The sequence below is a fragment of the Pseudorasbora parva genome, chromosome 16 (genome assembly GCF_024679245.1).
Source record: "Pseudorasbora parva isolate DD20220531a chromosome 16, ASM2467924v1, whole genome shotgun sequence".
NCBI lineage: Eukaryota > Metazoa > Chordata > Actinopteri > Cypriniformes > Gobionidae > Pseudorasbora > Pseudorasbora parva.
In genome coordinates, this window is record NC_090187.1 from 11316285 (window position 1) to 11336455 (window position 20171).

The following is a 20171-nucleotide window of genomic DNA, read 5'->3' on the forward strand; positions in this document are numbered from 1 at the left end:
AAGAAAGGAGAAATAGAGGGGGAAATAACTTTTTTTTTTTTTTTTTTTTTTTTTTTTATGTAAGATTAAGTGCTCATGGAAGAGATGAGTTTTTACCTGTCTTTTGAACGAAGTGAGTGATTCTGTTGTGCGTATGGCGGACGGAAGATCGTTCCACCAACCCGGAACAATGAAAGAAAAAGTTCGAGAGAGGGATTTCATGCCTCTCTGTGATGGTACCACAAGCCTTCGCTCATTAGCTGAGCGAAGGCTTCTGGTGGGTGTGTAGACGCGTAGGAGTGAGTCGAAGTATGCGGGTGCTGCGCTTGTGGAAGATCCATGAGCAAGAGTCAGGGCTTTGTATTTGATCCGGGCAGCGAGTGGTAGCCAATGCAGAGGGATGAATAGAGGTGTGACATGAGCCCTTTTGGGCTCATTGAATACAAGACGTGCTGCAGCGTTCTGGATCATTTGCAGCGGTTTGATTGTTCAAGATGGAAGTCCAGCCAGAAGCGCATTGCAATAGTCAAGTCTAGAAATGACCAGAGCTTGGACAAGAAGCTGTGTTGCATGCTCCGTAAGGAACGGTCTGATTTTCCTGATATTGTGCAATGCAAACCTGCATGACCGAGCCGTCTTCGAGATGTGGTCTTTGAAGGACAGCTGGTCATCAAAGATTACTCCAAGATTTCTGACCGACCCCAAAGGAGTAATCAGAGATGAACCTAGCTGGATGGTAAAATCGTGTTGTATGGTGGGGTTAGCAGGGAAAACAAGCAGCTCAGTCTTTGCTAGATTGAGCTGCAGGTGATGTTTTTTCATCCATGCCGAGATGTCCGCCAGACAGTTTGAGATTCGTGCCGCTACTGTGGGATCATCTGGTTGAAATGAGAGGTAGAGCTGTGTGTCATCAGCATAGCAATGATAAGAGAGACCATGTGCCTGAATGATGGGTCTCAGTGATGTAGTGTAAATGGAGAAGAGGACTTCTCCATTTACAATAGTAAATACTTACAATTTCCCAAATGTTATTTGGGAGTACTTACAATATCCCAAATGTTATTTGTAAAATTGTTTTTGCTATTTTAACCATGGATCCGGGGCGTCTGAGCATAGCGTCTGAGGGAGTCGCCTGTCAATTGCGTCATATCTGTGTTACCCTTGGTTTCCGGTTTTATTCTGCTGAAGCGCTTTTCTCTGAGCAGTGTGAATTTTAAACACACTTAAATGTATCTAATATGATAAACAGAGCTGCATTACCTCATACTCATGACCAGAAAAGCCGAAATGGCGCCGGCGACTGTGTCCTGTCATAATAAATGTCCCGCTGCTCGCAAGGCATGTGTTTGTGTAACAATCGCTCCAGCAGCCTTGCTCAGCTCCTCAAAATTCAGTCCTGCTCTGCTTCACACTACAGTAACGTTAATAACCACTTCCATGAAAGTGATTTCTGCCAGATTCCTATATTTTCCACCGGCTGTGAGCTGAAGTCCACATGTCCCAAAATTCTGCGCTCAAACTTGGCGTAATCAAGCTACGCCTATGTTTTGAATAGGCGCCCTCTAGTGGACAAAAAATGGCAAAGTGCAACTTTAAAGCAGCTCTATAGAAGCCAACAGTGTCCTTATTCATTCAGTTCAATGTTGATTTCATTTAGTAACAGTGTTGATGTTGCAATTTTCGACACTGATATTGAACTGAGACCAGTAAAATAATATGGACCTGTCACTGTAGATCAATGTGGAGCAAATAAATGTTTAAAACTAATATATACCGATCAGGCATAACATTACGATTATTCCAAATATTGTGTTGGTCCCCCTTTTCCTGCCAAAACAGGCCTGACCAGTCGATGCATGGACTCCACTAGACCCCTGAAGGTGTGCTGTGGTATCTGGCACCATGTTGTGAGGTGGGGCCTCTATGCCTCCATGGGATAGACATCACACAAATGCTCGATTGGATTGAGATCTGGGGAATTTGGAGACCAAGTCAGCACCTCGTTGTTGTGCTCCCTAAAACATTCCTGAACAATTTTTGCTTTGTGGTATGGCGCCTTATCTCACCACATGCATTAATGAGCCTTGGCCGCCCTGTCGCTGGTTCACCACTGTTACTTCTTTGCACCAATTTTGATAGATACTGACCACTGTAGACCAGAAACACCCCATAAGAGCTGCAGTTTTGGAGATGCTGACCCAGTTGTGTAGCCATCACAATATGGCCCTTGTCAAATTCCTCAAATCCTTACACTTGCCCAGTTTTCCTGCTTCTAACACATCAACTTTATTCTGATGGTAACTGTTTCTCATGTGGATGTCTGTAAAAATACATTTGCATGGCGGATTCGGATGGCGCACCTGGGAACGCGCTGCTCACAAGGCTAATAATATGATTGAATGCTGTAAATACAATGTAATATGCTTGGTATAATAATAAATGCATATTTAATTTAAGAATAGAAAAATAATATCCTAATTATTATTTAATTATTTAAATCTGTTTAAAAATAGGAAGATATATAGACGCGCATAATAGTTAAAATATTTTTCTGTCTTGTATTTTACCTCAAAATAAAGCATGCCATTTTATTCCACATGGAAATGAGCCAAACTAAATTAATACAGCCTCTTATTTACATGAGATAAACATAATGTTGCTTGGTTATTTTAACATACTATAGGCCTTGGAAAAAAAGATTGATATTCACTGATTTAGGATATTTCAATATTTAGAAATCCGGAGAATAAAACGGTTATAATGCAAGATTATTTAATACATGAAATATTTAAATAATCTCACAAAGATTTATGTTGACGACCCTAAAAATACTGCTTTTGGTTTGCTATTATAGAACAATTCTTAGAAGTTTTAATGTTTAATGCTTATATTTAGAATATCAAGAATTGACTAAAATGTGTACCTTGAATGCAATGTAAGTCGCTTTGGATAAAAGCGTCTGCCAAATGCATAAATGTAAATGTAAATATTTAGATAGTTTTAACTTGGCTGCTTGTCCTGAGTGCTGCATTTAGCATTCACCTGTTAAGGATCCTGATGTAAATCTTTGTTTTTGTCATGGGGTGAATGGGCTTTTATTCTGTCTTTGTGTGTCCAGGAGTATCCACTTGTCACTTTGCGTGGGCGTTCCACTCCGAAGCTGAGGAGGAGATGTTGAACATGATTCCTGCTATGCAGAGAGGAGATCCACAGTGGTCTGAGCTCAGGGCGGTGGGCGTCGGATGGTGGATCCGAAATATTAACACACTGAGGCGGATGGTGGAGAAGGTGAGACCACACAAACACACTTGCGCATACACAGCATTATTTATGCAAAAGATGTTTCTGGATCAAACCTTTCTCAAGAAACCAATGTTTCTCAATCCTGATCACGAAGTCCCCTCAGCAGTACACATTTTGGATGTCTCCAAAATCAAAGACACATGATTGTCATTCTTATCAGAACTCATCAGCTTGTTATTTGATCAGCTTGTTAGACATGAAATGGATGTGCCAGATAAAGGAGACGTCTGAAATTTGTATGATTAGGTCTCCAGGAAACCATTAGTGCTCAAAGTTACAGGACTATTATTGGCTGATAGAAATGTTGTTCCAGAAGCAACAAATGATTATTCAGTCTACACATTCTACAGGAGAATTGCATCACCACAATTTATTTATTTTTTACATTCCGATTTAAATGTCACTTTCACCGCGTGCAGAATTATTAAGCACATTGATTTTCTCATTTTTTATATATATATATATATATATATATATATATATATATATAATTATTATTATTATAATTTATTTTTTTTCAGGTGCATTTTACCAATTCCAAACCACATTAATCCTAATAACTTCTATTCATTTTGTATTTAATCATTTATAAGTGATATATAATCGTTCATGAAGGCTGGAAATGAAAAACAGGTTTGCAAATATATTAGGAACATTTTCTTTTACAGATAAAATGAGCCAAAAAAGAGATTTAACTTTGTCTGAAAAGTCAAAAATGATTAAATGCCCATGCAGTTAAGACATGATCATTTGACAGTGGCGAAGAAAAGAAAAATTTTTTACTGCAAAAGAATTAAGAATTAATGTGAAGAATTCCCGGAAAGTGTGAAACCATCAGGAACCCTTTAGTTTCCAGCGCCACCATTTTCTAGAACTGCAACCTACCAGAAGTGCAAGGTGTCAGGACGTCAGAGACTATCTCTGCAAAACAGACTTCAGGATAGGAGATTGATTAAAAATGAACTCCCAAAACTTACTGCCAGATTAAGGAATAGTGTTGTCACGATACCAAAATTATGACTTCGATACGATACCAGACTAAAATATCGATATATCGATGCTAAATCGATACCACAGTAAAAAAGAAAAGATAAGATGCTTAATATGACAACAGAACTTGTTATTATTCATTGTTATTTTTTACTAAAAATTCATGTGGCCAGCATGTTCCTTAGGGTTGGGCATCTTTTGATTTGAACAATTATTGATCAATTGATCAATTACTATTAAAATTATCTCACAAATTTTTGCTATCTCAATGTATTTTTTACAACTGGGGTAATTGTGTGGCAATAGCTTACACACAGCACAAGGAAGCTTGATTTCGAATTGTAAATTGAATTTAAAAAGATGAGTAAACAGTAATAAAATAAGAACAAAGAAACAGATTACAAACAATAGCACAAATAAATGCAATAGAATAGAAGATACAAATTAAATAGACTGCTTTATTTTTTCAGGTAGGTCTAACATTCAGATAAGAAACTGAAAATTCATAGTAACTACATTTAAAACAACATTGGATAATATTCTATGTAAAAAATTCAAGTAGAATTAATTTATGTGCAATCCCGTGCGAAATTCAGACCGATCACACACTAACACTAACACACTGTCATGAGGAAAAAGTCCAGCAGAACGCGCGTTCGCCGTGCTCAGAGGTTAACCGGGCTGAGTGAGAATATGCTGGTGTGTGTTAACTCGCTTTCGGTCGGAGAGGAGATCGCAGCTGATATCGATACTGTAAAAACTGAGAATCGTATAGTTTCAGATATTCCAGTATCAATACATATCGAAATATCGATATTTTTGACAACACTATTCTGGAAGATGAATTTTTCAAACAGTGGTACAAGTGGGTGTGGTGATGGTCCTTCAAGAGTCACTCTTAACCTATCTGTCTATAAAGCCAATAAAAAAGGTCTTCTGTATTCACAACACTTTGTGTATTTTACAACACTTCAGCTTGTGATTCTTATTAAGTGGGGGTCATTTTTTAGGATTATTTAACCCCTAGGAGTCGGCTATCGCCCCGGCGCAATATGCTCACGTTTCTTCTTATCAGTGCCAAAGAGACTCAAATAACTTTCTCGTTTTTTATCATTCAGGCAAGTGTTATACATCATTATAATCTGTTAAGTTTCTATTATTTTTTGAGTAAAGTCACAATAAAAACAAATTGTTGTGCTTCTTGCAAAATTAGGAAAACACACATGATGTGCGATCTGCAGCCTCTCTCATAAAGCCGTCTAATCTGATTCTCTTCAGAAAATGATCTCTAACGTAGTGAAAAGGGCCCCAAAACAGCTCAGACTCCTGAGGGTTAGTCTGTCTCTGAGATCCTGACACCTTGCACTTCTGGAGACTCCAGGTAGGTTGCAATTCTAGAAAATGGTGGCGCTGGAGACTAAAAGGTTCCTGATGGTTTCACACTTCACCTTAAAGGGTTAGTTCACCCAAAAATGAAATGTATGTTATTAATGACTCACCCTAATGTCATTCCACACCCGTAAGACCTGTAGGACGTAAGAAAATTACAAAATGTACGACTTTATTTAGCATTGTCTTCTCTTCCTGGTTTGTTTTCAATTCTCAAATAAAGATTCAAACAGTTATGAATCAGCGGATTGATTCATTATTCGGATCGCCAATGTCACGTGATTTCAGCAGTTTGACACGCGATCCGAATCATAAATCAATAAGCTGATTCATAACTGTTTGAATCTTTATTTGAGGATAAAAAACAAACCAGGAAGAGAAGACAGTGCTGAATAAAGTCTTAGATTTTGTTATTTTTTGACCAAAAGGTGTTTTCGATGCTTCAAGAGATTCTAATTAACCAACTGATGCCACATATGGACTACTTTGATTATGTTTTTATTCCCTTTCTGAACATGGACATTTTTAATCAAAAGTTAAATAGTTTTTTGTTGGCTCTTTTTATTTGTAAAAGAAAATGTGCCTAATAATTCTGCACACATGTATATGTTGTTTTTTAATTTATTTACAGCCTTCATGAACAATTATATATCACTTATAAATGATTAAATACAAAATGAATAGTAGTTATTAGGATTATTGTGGTTTGGAATTGGTAAAATGTGCTCTGAAAAAAAAAAATATGATAAGAAAATCGACGTGCCTAATAATTCTGCACGCTGTGATTAGATTAAATAGATTCATTTAAGATAATTTCACTTAAGTTCAGTTTAATTTTGATTAAATTTCTAATCGGTTCGATGTCTGTTCAGTTTTTCACTTCAGTTCAAAATCATTTTAGCTTAGTTCAGTTGACATTTCAGTTCAGTTTAATTTAATTCTACTTTAGATTAATCCAGTTCAATAAAATGTTGCTGCAATTCAGATAATCTAATTTCAGTTCATTTCAGTTCTTTTGAAATTTCTATTCTATATAATTGTTTAATTCCGTTCCACTGATATTAGTGCATATCAATGCAGTTTACTTTAGTTCAAATCATTTTAGTTCAATTTAAATTTCAGTTCAGTTAAAAACAAATTACCTTTGATTTAATTCAGTACAAAAAAAATTCTCTGCAGGTCTAATTTCAGTTAATTTTATTTCATTTTAAAATACATTTTCTTGGTCCCACTTTATATTAGAGGGCCTTAACTACTATGTACTTAAATCAAAATATAAGTACAGTACTAAATACAGTGTACTTGTTGTGTTCATATTGTATTGCAAAACTCTTTAGCTGATATTGAGGTGGATACAGGTAAAGTTAGGGACAGGTATGGGTAAATTTAAGGATAGGGTCAACATTTTAATTATATATGTTACTACAGAAATGAATTACAGAGGCAGGCATTTTTTATTCTTTTTTAAATGTAAGTTCAGTGTAAAAACATGTACAATAAGTGCACTGTATCAAATTATTAATTTAAATGTTATTACATAGTAGGCTAGTTAAGGCCACCTAATATAAAGTGGGTCCATTTTCGTTGCTCTTTTAAAATGTCATTTCTCTTTAATTCAGTTAAATTCATTTCAGTTGACATCAGTGCAATTTAATACAGTGTTTATGTATTTTTGGATTTAAATTTTTGCAGATAATTTAATTTCAATTCAATGAAGCATTATTATTACAAGTGTTAGAGAGTATATATGGCATTGGTGATATTACAGGTTATACATATTATAAAAATAAACAAAAAATCTGCCTCTTTACTTTGCATTAGGTAGCCAAAGCAGCATTTCAGAGGAATAATGATCCGCTGGATGCAGCTCTCTTCTATCTGGCAATGAAGAAGAAGGCCGTTCTCTGGGGTCTCTTCAGGTACTTTAAATGTTCTGAATTTTTTTAACCTGTCTTATACATAGATAAACTTTTTTATTTTCAAATAGCTGCTTCTCATATGCAGTGTTATTCTCTTGGTGCTGCGTGAGCCTCTTTGCTGAAGGAGCTGTGAATTGTACACTTTTTTCATTTTTATATGGATTTCTGTGTAGGTCTCAACACGATGAGAAGATGACCCAGTTTTTCAGCCATAACTTCAGGGAGGACCGCTGGAGGAAGGCAGCTTTAAAGAACGCCTTTTCTCTCCTGGGAAAACAGCGTTTTGAGCAGTCAGCTGCATTTTTCCTGCTCGCTGGCTCCCTGAAAGATGCCATCGAGGTCTGCACCGTCCTATTTTAACCACACCGAAATTCATTCCCAGGAGAATATAGAAAACTGTGTTGTTGATGTCTTAGATGTGGAGTCTGCTGCTCTTGGTTTGCTTTTGTGACGTCATAGAGCATGTGGCCGTCTGTGAAAAGTGGAGTGTGATATAACAGCCCTGAGTTGTTTGGTTTAGTCTAAACATCACTGATAAACTCCCTTGATGGACACATGACAACTTTAGTTTACCTTGGGCTGGATGTCTGACAGCAAACAGTCAAAACACAGTGATAGCACCGCTCGTGAAAGATTGCAACATTACATATGTTATAAAAATGAGACACGTGGAGCTATGCGTTTCTGTTGTTATTCAATTAATATTTTAAACAGAATATTAAGAAGCGCTCTGTAAAATCACTAATGTTACTAAGTCTTACATTTAACAAATGTTAAAAATAAATAATTGTGTGACTTATGGAACTTATGGAAAAATATGTATAGGTCATATTTCATTACATTTATGGTAAAATGTCATTTTTTTCATGAACATGTCTACCCATCAAATTCCCATATTGTAATGGATCCAGACATTTTAAGTTTTAAAGAAATTGTCATGTAATATTTTTTATCGGCATGTTTTAAGGGATTACAAATACAACAACAATGTATAAATGGTGTATTTTTTTAAATATTATTTATTTTTTGTGATTTTTTACATTGTAGTGAGAACTTTAGATAAATATGCTTAATTACGATTAAAATAATGTTACAATGCGAAAACAATGTGAATGAAGTGTCACTATGGACACACTTTATATTAGGTGTCTTTAGCTAGCTACTATGTACTTAAAGGGTTAGTTCACCCAAAAATGAAATTCATGTCATTAATGACTCACCCTAATGTTTTTCCACATCCCGTAAGACCTCCGTTCATCTTCGGAACACAGTTTAAGATATTTTATGTTTAGTCCGAGAGCGTATCCAAGTGTATGCAAACTATACTGTCCATGTTCAGAAAGGGAATAAAAACATCATCAAAGTAGTCCATATGTGACATCAGTTAGTTAATTAGAATCTCTTGAAGCATCGAAAATACATTTTGGTCCAAAAATAACAAAAACTACAACTTTATTCAGCATTGTCTTGTCTTTCGGGTTTGTTTTCAATCCTCAAATAAAGATTCGAACAGTTATGAATCAGCGGATTGATTCATGTTTCGGATCATGTGTCAAACTGTTAAACTGCTGAAATCATGTGACATTGGCGATCCGAATGTCAAAAGTGTAATATACAGATGTAACTGCTGTATTTAAAAAAAAAATATAAGTACAATGTTAAAACGTGTATCTGCACAATAAGTGCATTGTGTCATGATTAATTGGAATGTTAGTACATAGGGAATATAGTAGAGAGTTTATATAAAGTTGCACTCAAAAAATCATAAAAGTAACCATTGTCTTTCAATCTTTATATTTTTAATTGAAACAGGATTGAGACATATTGATGAGTTGGTCCGTCTCTCTGATAGGTTTGTCTGGAGAAAATGGAGGACATCCAGCTTGCGATGATTGTTGCGCGTCTTTACGAGGCTGATTACGAGAGTTCCTCCACCTGTCAGGCTATCCTGTTCGAGAAGGTTCTCGGCTGCAACAGGGATGGAAGCGGGTTCTCCTGTACCAAACTGCACCCTGACCCGTTCCTGAGGAGCATTGCGTACTGGATCATGAAGGACTACACCAGAGCCCTGGACACCCTGCTGGAACAGATTTACAAAGAGGATGATGAGAACCCTGGTAAGAGTCTTTAATACTGTAAAGCCTGACATATGAATGATGGTCTGATCCTATAGACAAAAAAAAGAGAAGAAAAGGTTTGCATATTTGTTTTTTGTAGAGTATTATATTTGATACATCAGGCTTTTATGGCTCATGTAGTATAATACAGGAGAATATGGAGCTCATACCATTTTATTCAGAGGCCCAAACTGAGCATAAATATGCAAGTTGGTGCAGTTGCTAATATTTTTTATAGGCAAATAGTCTGATGAAATTCTGATAAAATAAAATGTATATAAACCAGTTGTCACCCTATATCTAAACTCTATAGTTTTATGATCAATGCTCTGCAGTAGTTATTGTTGGATGCAAAACATAATGCAACACAATACAATGATGATTGAAATTTGTACAATTGAAAAATTCTTCAAAAGCCATACCATACATGTATTTGATATTCTCATTTTAACATGATTCTTCTAAAGTTGATATATAAATACAATTTATTCTTGTTTACTTTAAAAATGTTAATTACCATGTAAAAGGCCTTTTACAGGCTAAAAAGTATAAGCTGTCAATCAGATGACAGAAAGCATGTATAAGTTTTGATCGTGTTGATAATTTAGAGGCCTTAGAAATCTGCATATCAAATATGATACTGTAGGCTTCAGGGCTCCAAACTGCAACTAAAATGGTCGCAAATATTACAAAAATATTCCTTTGCGAGTGATATGTTTGCTGAGATCACCACTGGTTACCATATACATTCACATGTTATGATTAAAAATTAAGTGGCTTTTTACTGGCATGTTCTGTGATGAGTAGCCCATCACATCTTTTGTTGTGTTGACATAATAAATGAGACAACGCGCAGCAAAGTTGCAGTGGAAAAAAACCTCAGAGTCTGGGCGCCAAAATTCACATCAGTTTCAAACCCCTCAATTAAAATACTTTATACTTTTTGGCGCTATTTAATGAGGCCTGACAGATCGCTTAATCAGCATTTCGACCTTGGAAAGAGCTTGAATGAAACAGATATATAATCGTATAATGTAATGTCAAATTTACCTCAGAAAAGCCATTCAATGCTCATGAACATGTTTGTCAGCTAGAAAAATAACTATAGAAATAAACAAATATAACTAAATATTTGCATTATATCACATGATCCTTATATTTTTACTTAAATGTTGTCTTCTTGAATGGAAGGAGCTAAAAATGAATTTCAACACCGCCCTTATAATTGCACGTGAAAAAAGAAAACACTGTTATTCTTTTGTGGCACTTAAAACAACACTATGGAAATTTTCCATCCGCTAGAGGGCGTCTATTAAAAACAAAGGTGTAGTTTGATGACGGCAAGTTTGAGAGCAGAATCTTGGGACGTGGTCTTCAGCTCACAGCCGGTGAAAAGGAATCAGAATAGGACTCGGGCAGAAATCATGTTCATGGATGCGATAGAGCTTTATAAAACAACATGATAACTACCAATAAGTACTTAAACACTTCCACTATATTATTCCAACTGTACACTGTTTATGTTAGCTTTACAAGGAAGGACAGCTAGTCAGAGGCAGTGCTTTAAAAGGGGATACAATTTAAAGATGGAGCGGGTCAGTTTTAACATGCTGTGCTTTAGTTCTCCAACTGTTGGACTGTCTGTAGCACACATTTGTAGGAAATCACTGTTTGAGACAGAACCATTTTTCTTTCTTTCAGATGTGCTTGTGAAATCATGCAATCCTGTTGTCTTTAGTTTCTATAACTACTTGCGCACACACCCTCTGATCGTTCGCCGGCACTTTGCTAACCCCGAGGGGTTTGTGGCTGCAGTTGGTCTAACATCAGAACGCAACTCTGCAGACGAAATAAATCTGATAGAGCGAAAGCTTTTCTTCACCACCGCCAATGCTCACTTTAAGGTGGGGTGTCCACTTCTAGCCCTTGAGGTCTTATCCAAAATCCCCAAAGTCGCTAAGAAAGCTTCTTCTCTGAGTAAGGGCTCATCTGTGGCCAACATAAGTGCTGCCCAACCACAGGAGAATGGAGGAAAGGCGTCAGAACTTGACTGGGGAGTTCCTGCCATCCCCAGCCCTGCCTGGGGAGCCGACTCCTCCACAGGGCTGGACTGGAGTCAACCATTGGTTAAAATAGAAGATGAGAGTCTACAGTTGGACTGGGGGGTTGATAAGGAGGAAGATGAGGATGAAGACGGTGGGCTGACCATGAAAAAGCCTGAAGTGGAAGATGAAGAGACCAAAAAGCCATCCATATCAGCAGCCCTGAAGCGTGACGACTCAAAGAGCGAGTCGGAGGTGGACGTGATCGCCGAACAGCTCAAGTTCCGGGCATGTTTGAAGATTCTAATGACAGAGCTGCGGACACTGGCAACAGGATATGAGGTGGATGGTGGCAAACTGCGATTTCAGCTCTACAACTGGCTTGAGAAAGAAATTGAGGCCGTGCACCACATCTGCAACTACAAGGTTGGTGCTCACCATCTCATCGCAAGATTTGAATCTCAGATTGAACCTTGACATGCGGTGAACATGTGAGTGTGGGCAATCTCAATATTAATAAAGGGTTAGTTCACCCAAAAAATGAAATTTGTCATAAATGACTCACCCTAATTTCGTTCCACACCCGTAAGACCTCCGTTCATCTTCGGAACAGCGCATGCAGTCCGACAGTGCATGTAAGTGTATGCACACTAAACTGTCCATGTCCAGAAAGGGAATAAAAACATCATCAAAGTAATCTATATGTGACATCAGTTGGTTAATTAGAATCTCTTGAAGCATCGAAAATACATTTTGGTCCATGTTGATCTGTAATTATAGCTTTGTCCCCGACCGTTATGATTAAATCACAGGACCCGATACAAGAAATTTTGCCAAGAGATCTCTAATTTATTATTTTTGTTTGTCAGACATAGTAAAGACATTGAAAAGTCATTATTCATGCTAGCTGTTTCCGTTTCCCCTTTTCCTCTGTTCCTCTACCATTCTCCCTTCTCCATCCCTCCTCTGTCCCTCTTTCTCTACATCGTTGTCATCGTTTCTTTCTCCGTTGTTGTCTTCTGGGCACTAAATTTGGATGCTATATAGAGGAACTCACTAGGAAGAGATTTCCTTAGAGGGTAGAGAACATGTGTCCTATGTTTTAAAATAGAATGTATACTACTTGCTTACACATGTTGCACAATCCACTTTCCTCATAAAGAACAGTCAATGATACATCACAGAACTATACATCAGCAGAACTATACCCCACTGTATGCCACCTGCTACATGTATGCACATTTATGAATCAAATATAGCTCACCCATGTCTCTCCTTGGGACACATGTACAAACACAGTCTGACTTTACAAAATGTATTATACATATTAATTATGCAAATAATAATACAAAAATAATAATACAAAAAAATAACATTAAACAATAACATTTCTATCTTCAGTCCAAAAATAGCAAACTACGACTTTATTCAGCATTGTCTTCTCTAACTGGTTTGTTTTCAATCCTCAAATAAAGATTCAAACAGTTATGAATCAGCGTATTGATTCATGATTCGGATCAAGTGTCAAACTGCTGAAATCACGTGACATTGGCGATCCGAATTATGAATCAATACGCTGATTCATAACCGTTTGAATCTTTATTTGAGGATTGAAAACAAACACTGACAAGACAATGTTAAATAAAGCTGTAGTTTTTGTGATTTTTGGACCAAAAATGCATTTTCGTCACATATGGACTACTTTGAGGATGTTTTTATTCCCTTTCTGGACATGGACAGTATAGTGTGCATACACTTTCATACGCTGTCGGACTAAATATAAAATATCTTAAACTGTGTCTGAAGATGAACGGAGGTCTTACAGGTGTGGAACAACATTAGGGTGAGTCATTTATGACAATTTCATTTTTGGGTGAACTAACCCTTTAAGCTCTTGGCAGTATCCAATGTAGGCAGTATATCTTAATTTTTAAAGTTGGCTTGAAATGAATTTATTTTTCTGAAAATGCATTTTCTTGATCTTATAGTGAATAATATATTCGTCCATATGTTTCTTTTTCTTTTTTTTCATAATGTTTAATCAAAATGTCATAACTAGGCAGCTGAAATGGTGACGTATACAGGATTTCAGCAATAATTTAGTCAATTTAAACCCGCCCCTAAAAGCATGCGTTCATCTGCCTTCAGTTTTGATTGCAACGCCTACATCTAAAAATCCAGTCAAAAACTGATGCATAGAACCATGTCTATATCTTAAATTGTTCCTTTTTCGTTCATATATGACTCTCGGATGAGCAGGGTGCAAGTGTATTTCCAGCAAAATATCATTAAATATATACTAAACATTCAATATATTGGTCTTGTTTGTTTTTGATATAATCATTTTTTAGGTTGAGGGGAAAGCGCCTGTAGGTCAGCTGGAGAAATGGGGTGAAGATGGATCTTTTGACCTGGAAGACTCACAAAACCGTTGTGAAGCAGGTGCGTATGAACGTCACCAGATGGAGCGACGGCGTCTGCAAGCCAAGCAACTGCATGCAGAGAGGAGGAAAGCCTGGCTGAGGAAGAATCAGGCTCTGCTTCGAGTCTTCCTCAGTTACTGCAGTCTACATGGAGCCAAGGGTGGAGGAGTGACATCTGTCAGAATGGAACTGCTTTTCCTGCTTCAGGAATCACAGCAAGTGCGTCCTTACATCCCCACAACATTGATTGATTTACATTGTGCTCTCATGCAACTGGTTGCTTGATTGAGTGTGTTCTCATATAATTGGTTGGTTGTGTGTGTGCTCAGGAAATGACAGTGAAGCAGCTTCAGTCGCCTCTCCCCCTCCCCACCACTCTGCCCCTGCTGTCGGCCAGCATTGCCCCAACCAAGACTGTCATCGCCAACCCAGTACTGCACCTCGGAAACCACATACATGACATCCTCTACACCATTGTCCAGATGGAGGCTCCACCACACCCAGAAATACTGGATGACCGGGTGAGACACACCTAATAACAAACAGATTAAAAACATTTTGAAGACGATGTGGCATCGTAAGAGGTCAGGTATCTCCAAAGGGTGCATTGCTTCACAAATTGTGTCCAGGCAGACATCAAGCCACTGGTTTATTTTTTTAATTGTAAACTCAAAACTTTAAAACCCCAAAACGCTCTTCCAGCTTATCAATATCCAGACACAGGCAGTCTCTCTTTTCTCAGCTCATTAACAGCTTTTGTCCTACACTCGCAACAGCTGTACTTCAACTGCTGAAGAACCTGTTAACTGTTGTCCAGTATTAGGGGCGGGCTGATGGCACATACCTTCCCGCTATGATACACCCTCTCACAATGCCAAAACATGATTCTCTGTTTTGGCCTTCCATCCACTCTAAGACTGCATTATTATTCTGCGAAAACAGAGCTTTTTTTAAGATGCTCTCCCAAATGGATACATTTGAAAATGCCATTTTTCCATTGTAGTGTTGACTGTGAAAACTGAAGTATTTGAAAACAACATGTTTTGTCATGTGATAGACCAGCATGGGCCTGCTATGTAGGATTGGGTATAGCTTGAATTTTAGCAATTCTGATTCTGCTTATTGATTCCAATTCTTACTGATTCACGGTTTCAATTCCAATAAGGTAAATAAAAAAATAAAAAAACACATTTAGATGTCTAAAATTGTCTTTTTGCAAAAACATATTGTTGCAGCTGAAAACCATGAGCAAAATCAGCAGATTTGAAACTAAACTGCATTTTTCAAATGTATCCGGACACATGTAGATGTAATCTCTGTGTGCTTCTACTAATATGTACATGTGTATTTCAGGTGAATGCTTTACACACTCTTGCTGCTTCTCTATCGGCTTGTATCTACCAATCACTGTGTGACAGCCACAGCTACAGGTAAAAATGCACTACTGATAAACTCACTGGTTATTCACCTTAAAATGCTTGTGAAGATGTTGTACCAGCTTTGATTTTCTGACTACTATAAACCACATTCATTTCTGTTAACTCTCACACATACTGTCACTGACTCACGCCCTCCTGCTGATGTGTATGTGTTTAGCAGCCAGTCGGAGGCCAATCAGTATACTGGGATGGTGTATCAGGGGCTGTTACTGAGCGACAGACGTAGACTTCGCACCGAGAGCATCGAGGAACATGCAACACCCACCTCTGCCCCTTCACAGTGGCCAGGTAACAAACATTAAAGGAACTGTAAGGCATTTATTTAAATTAATCATAAAATGGCCCTGATATGTCACTACATTAAGAAATCATGTTAATTTCAAATACTTATATCACTGACAACAGTAGTCTGGCCAGGATATTGTCATTTAAAAGTTGTTGCAGCCCTCAACTGATGTTAATGTTGACATGTTGTGTTTTGGCCTGAAGCTCCACCATTCACCTATCTACCAATCACGAAGTCAGTAGTTTTTCGGCATCCAGGTTGCCAGCTCTGTTCTAGTTACCACAGCTGCTGCTTCAAACGTTCCTACTGGATCCTGCAGCCAATCTGGCAACCTCGAGTCAGAGGGGAGGGGGTTAGGGGTTACACCTCTCTACGGTCATTTGAAAATGAGTCCCATATTTAGCCACAATCTTACATACTTTTCCTTTAAACCAGACTGCATGAAATACATACAGAGAAATAGCACTTTCAAACTCATCCTTATGTAGTGATGAGTCATTCTATGTGGAGAAGAAAGTAATATCTGTAACCACTACTTACCCTATTAACTTTCTTAATAAAGTCCCTTATGTTCACACTGCTGGAGAAAAATAATATTAAAGGGATGGTTCACTTTGAAATTAAATTTTGATATGTTTTAGCTTACCTCATGGGCATCCGAGATGTCGGAGTATTTGTTTCCCCAGTAGTAGTAATTTTGATCATTTTAGGTCAAACCGTTCTTGTCTGTGCCTCACATAATGCAGGTCTATGGTCACCACCTCAAAGAGCATACACAGAGAAGTCCAAATTAAACAATCCCCCATCGTAAGTACACATTGATGGCCTAAGACACGAAACGAGCGGTTTGTGTGAGAAAACGAACAGTATTTATATCGTTTTTACCTCTTGTACACCACTACGTCCAACTGATCCGAGGGCGCGCGTGCGTGTTTCCTGTTGTGACATTTGCGCGTTCTGGCTTTAGGCCCCGATCACACAGAACGCGTTTTTGCAGCGAGAGGCGCCTTTTTTGAATGGATTTCGGTTGGCAGAGAGCGTTATGCGTGCTGCTTATGCGCCCTGGGTGCCTCGCGTTTAAACCGCTTGCTGTGCCTCACGCTTTTGAAGGAGCGCTCCGAGCGCATGAAGTTGAAAAAAAGTCAACTCTGAGCGGAAAAGCGCACAACGTCATTGCGCTTATTTTCTGTTGTCCAATCGAATGAATGAAGAGGCGGGCCTTCCGTTGTGTTGACCGTTGCATTGATTTGACTGACAGTACAGGTGATTCGGCGGTTGCCTATAAACATTAAACGCCTCGCGTTTTCGAACCTGAAAAATGTGTTCGGTGTGATCGGGGCCTTAGTCTGCGCACGTGCGGAAGTGGATCTCTCGCGCGTGTACGTCTCTCATTGTTTACACAAAACAGTTGTCTGTTAATATATCGAAATCTTCTTCCATTACGATATCCTGTACGTCTAAATATGTTTAGATCTTCACAGTGAAAGGTAACACTTCCCAAATTTCTGTGTAAACAATGAGAGACGTAAACGCACGAGAGATCCACTTCCGGCGCTTTCGATCTCCTCGCCAGATCTTCATCCAGATTGAATGGATGGATGGATGGACATATGGCAAATAAATTGATTGGATGGATGGATGGATGGATGGATGGATGGATGGATGGATGGATGGATGAATGCAAGGACAGATAGATGCAGGATATATGGACGGATGGTCCTCACTTGCTCATTGTGTGTTTTCTCTTTCCTAGGTGTGTCGTCTCTGATCAGTCTGTTGGCGTGTGCTCAGGGGGATGATCACGTGCGTCTGAACGTCATGTTGTGTGAGGCTGTGGTGGCCGTGTATCTCAGTCTGCTGATTCATGGTCTCGGGACACACTCTGGAAACGAGCTCTTCCGGCTGGCCGCTCACCCCCTCAACAACCGCATGTGGGCTGCTGTGTTTGGAGGCGGAGCCAAGCTCATTGTTAAACCCAAGCGGCCACCTGAAATCACTCCAGGTGAGTCTTCTGCCCCTGCCAGAGGTGTTTCATGCTATGGTGTCCCATCACATCTGTGAGGAAAGTCCACAATAGATACTTTACATACAGCCTTTTGTAGGGTTTAGGTTTATTTTTATATTAGAATTTTACATTTTTTATGTTCAGACAAGAATTGTGTTTGGGTCCTCCAGTTGATAATAAGATTTCCTCCCTTGTCAGCTGCTCTCAAGGCAGCAGGCTCCGATGGGTCAGAGGTTGTTAAGGTCACAGATTCTGATCCCCTTACCCTGACCGTCAACCAAGCGCTGCCTCAGACTGAGGCTGGTAACCATGGTAATGTCACTGTGGAAACAGCACAGCCAGAGAGCTGTGAGTAAGAGCCCAGAAGCACTTCATCCACACACAAACAGGAAATGAGATGTGAATGATGCAGTTCCAGTTTTTATAATTGGACACATGGAAATCCTGTGATTTGATTGGTAACGTTTTACAGCAAGGTTTAATTTGTAAACATTAGTTAAATACAGTGTTGGGTAAGTTACTCTAAAAAAGTAATCAATTACTAGTTACTAATTACATCTTCAATAGTGTAAATAGATTACTTTACAAATTACTCTTTCAAAAAATGATTTAATTACTAATTACATTCCAAATCATATATCAACCTAGAGTTAAGAGATTGAAGGATAGACATGAAATGGCTTTTTTAATTCATTAAAATTCATATAAAACTACATCAATTGTTCTTATTAACTGACCAAAGTATTACAAATGTGAGAAGGATAGATAAAAACATGCATTTTAAAGTTAGACTTTATATTTTGATGGTAATTCCACTATTTCCGTCTAATTGTTTTATAGTCTATTATAGTATTTAGTTCAATTACTTTTGAAGTAACTGTAATTAAATTACACAAAAAATAAGAGTAATCCCTTACTTTACTTTTTCAATGGAAAAGTAATTCAATTACAGTAACTAATCACTTAGTATTTAGTTACACCCAACTCTAGGTAAATACATTAGTTAACATGAGCTAACAATGAAAACTACTTCTAAAGTATTTATCTATTTTGTCTCATGTTAATTTTAATACATGTACTAATACATATTTGAAATCAAAAGTTGTGTCTGTTTATATTTTATAATGGACCTGAGCTAATATGACCTAACAGTGAACAGTTGTATATACGGTCACAAATGCATTACTCATTGTTAGTTAATGTTAGTTAAAGGGATAGTTCACTGTAAAATGAAAATTAAGTCATTGTTTATTCATCCCTTATGTCCATATAAGATGTTTTTTTCAGACCACAAAAGGAGAATAAAAAAATTAAAAATGTCCCACACGCAGTAGTCCATATAATTTTATTAATCAGGATTTATAAAAATGTGACATAAAAATACAATGCCTAGAACTCCAGTTGTCAGAAGGACAGTTGTGAACGTTATTCACCTCAGAGAAGACAGTACATGGATCGTGCTTTTATTCATCTTGATTTCTCACAACTTGTATGCTTTATCTGGGTAAGAACTCTCTCACTAATAGGTAAATTTGCATTACGTGAATGTGCAGTCGTGCACAGAAGATCAAAAGCCAAGGTCAGGATTTTGATTAAACAATACATTTAAATTCTGGTTTGTTTTTAACCAGACCCTATCATATACACTGTAAAAAATATATTGTTGGTTTAACTTAAGAAAAAGTAAGTAACCTGGTTGCCTTAGAATTTTGAGTTTATTGAAATTGAAACTTTGATTTGATACAATGAAGGAAATTGGTTTGATAAATAGAAACTCAAAATATTATTGTATCTACCACATAAAAAATGTGATAAATCATGAAAATAGCACAATTTGGCATGTTTCACTGTCTTAACAAATAAAACACAATTACCCAATATGCTTACAAAATATTTGAATAAATGTTGTAATTTCTCAAAAATGTTAATTGTATTAACTCAAATTTTTAATTTCAATGAACTCAAAATTTTAAGGCAACCAGGTAACTTATTTTTTTTTTACGTTTTCCCTATTTACACAAATAGTTGAACGATCAAGTATGAGGACATAAAATGTTTAGGAGAAAAAGGAGAACTATAATGTATGGCGGAATAGCACTTCTGACTCAGCGCAGTAACAAGTCCTGGCTGAAACATCCTCCCTCACATCTCCCCCTCACTCTCTCATTTCTGTCAATATGGGGGGAGGGGGAGATGTGAGGGAGGATGTTTCAGCCGGGACTTTTTACTGCGCTGAGTCAGAAGTGCTATTCCGCCATACATTATAGTTCTCCTTTTTA

The 20171-nt window shown here is 37.6% G+C and overlaps 1 protein-coding gene across 3 annotated transcripts in view; it reads left to right on the top strand.

The window, feature by feature from the left end:
* The window catches only part of dmxl2 (Dmx-like 2), a 106592-nt gene that overhangs the window by 49753 nt on the left and 36668 nt on the right, over positions 1–20171 (top strand). For all 3 annotated transcript variants that reach the window (XR_010898451.1, XM_067419586.1, XM_067419587.1), the window contains exons 20-29: positions 3098–3267; positions 7483–7580; positions 7754–7919; positions 9433–9697; positions 11399–12165; positions 14091–14381; positions 14492–14683; positions 15516–15592; positions 15759–15889; positions 17641–17889. Coding sequence is in view for 2 of the 3 variants with exons in the window: in XM_067419586.1 (XP_067275687.1) it covers positions 3098–3267; positions 7483–7580; positions 7754–7919; positions 9433–9697; positions 11399–12165; positions 14091–14381; positions 14492–14683; positions 15516–15592; positions 15759–15889; positions 17641–17889 (2406 nt within the window). In the remaining variant the exon portion in view is untranslated. The remainder of the gene's footprint in view (positions 1–3097; positions 3268–7482; positions 7581–7753; positions 7920–9432; positions 9698–11398; positions 12166–14090; positions 14382–14491; positions 14684–15515; positions 15593–15758; positions 15890–17640; positions 17890–20171) is intronic.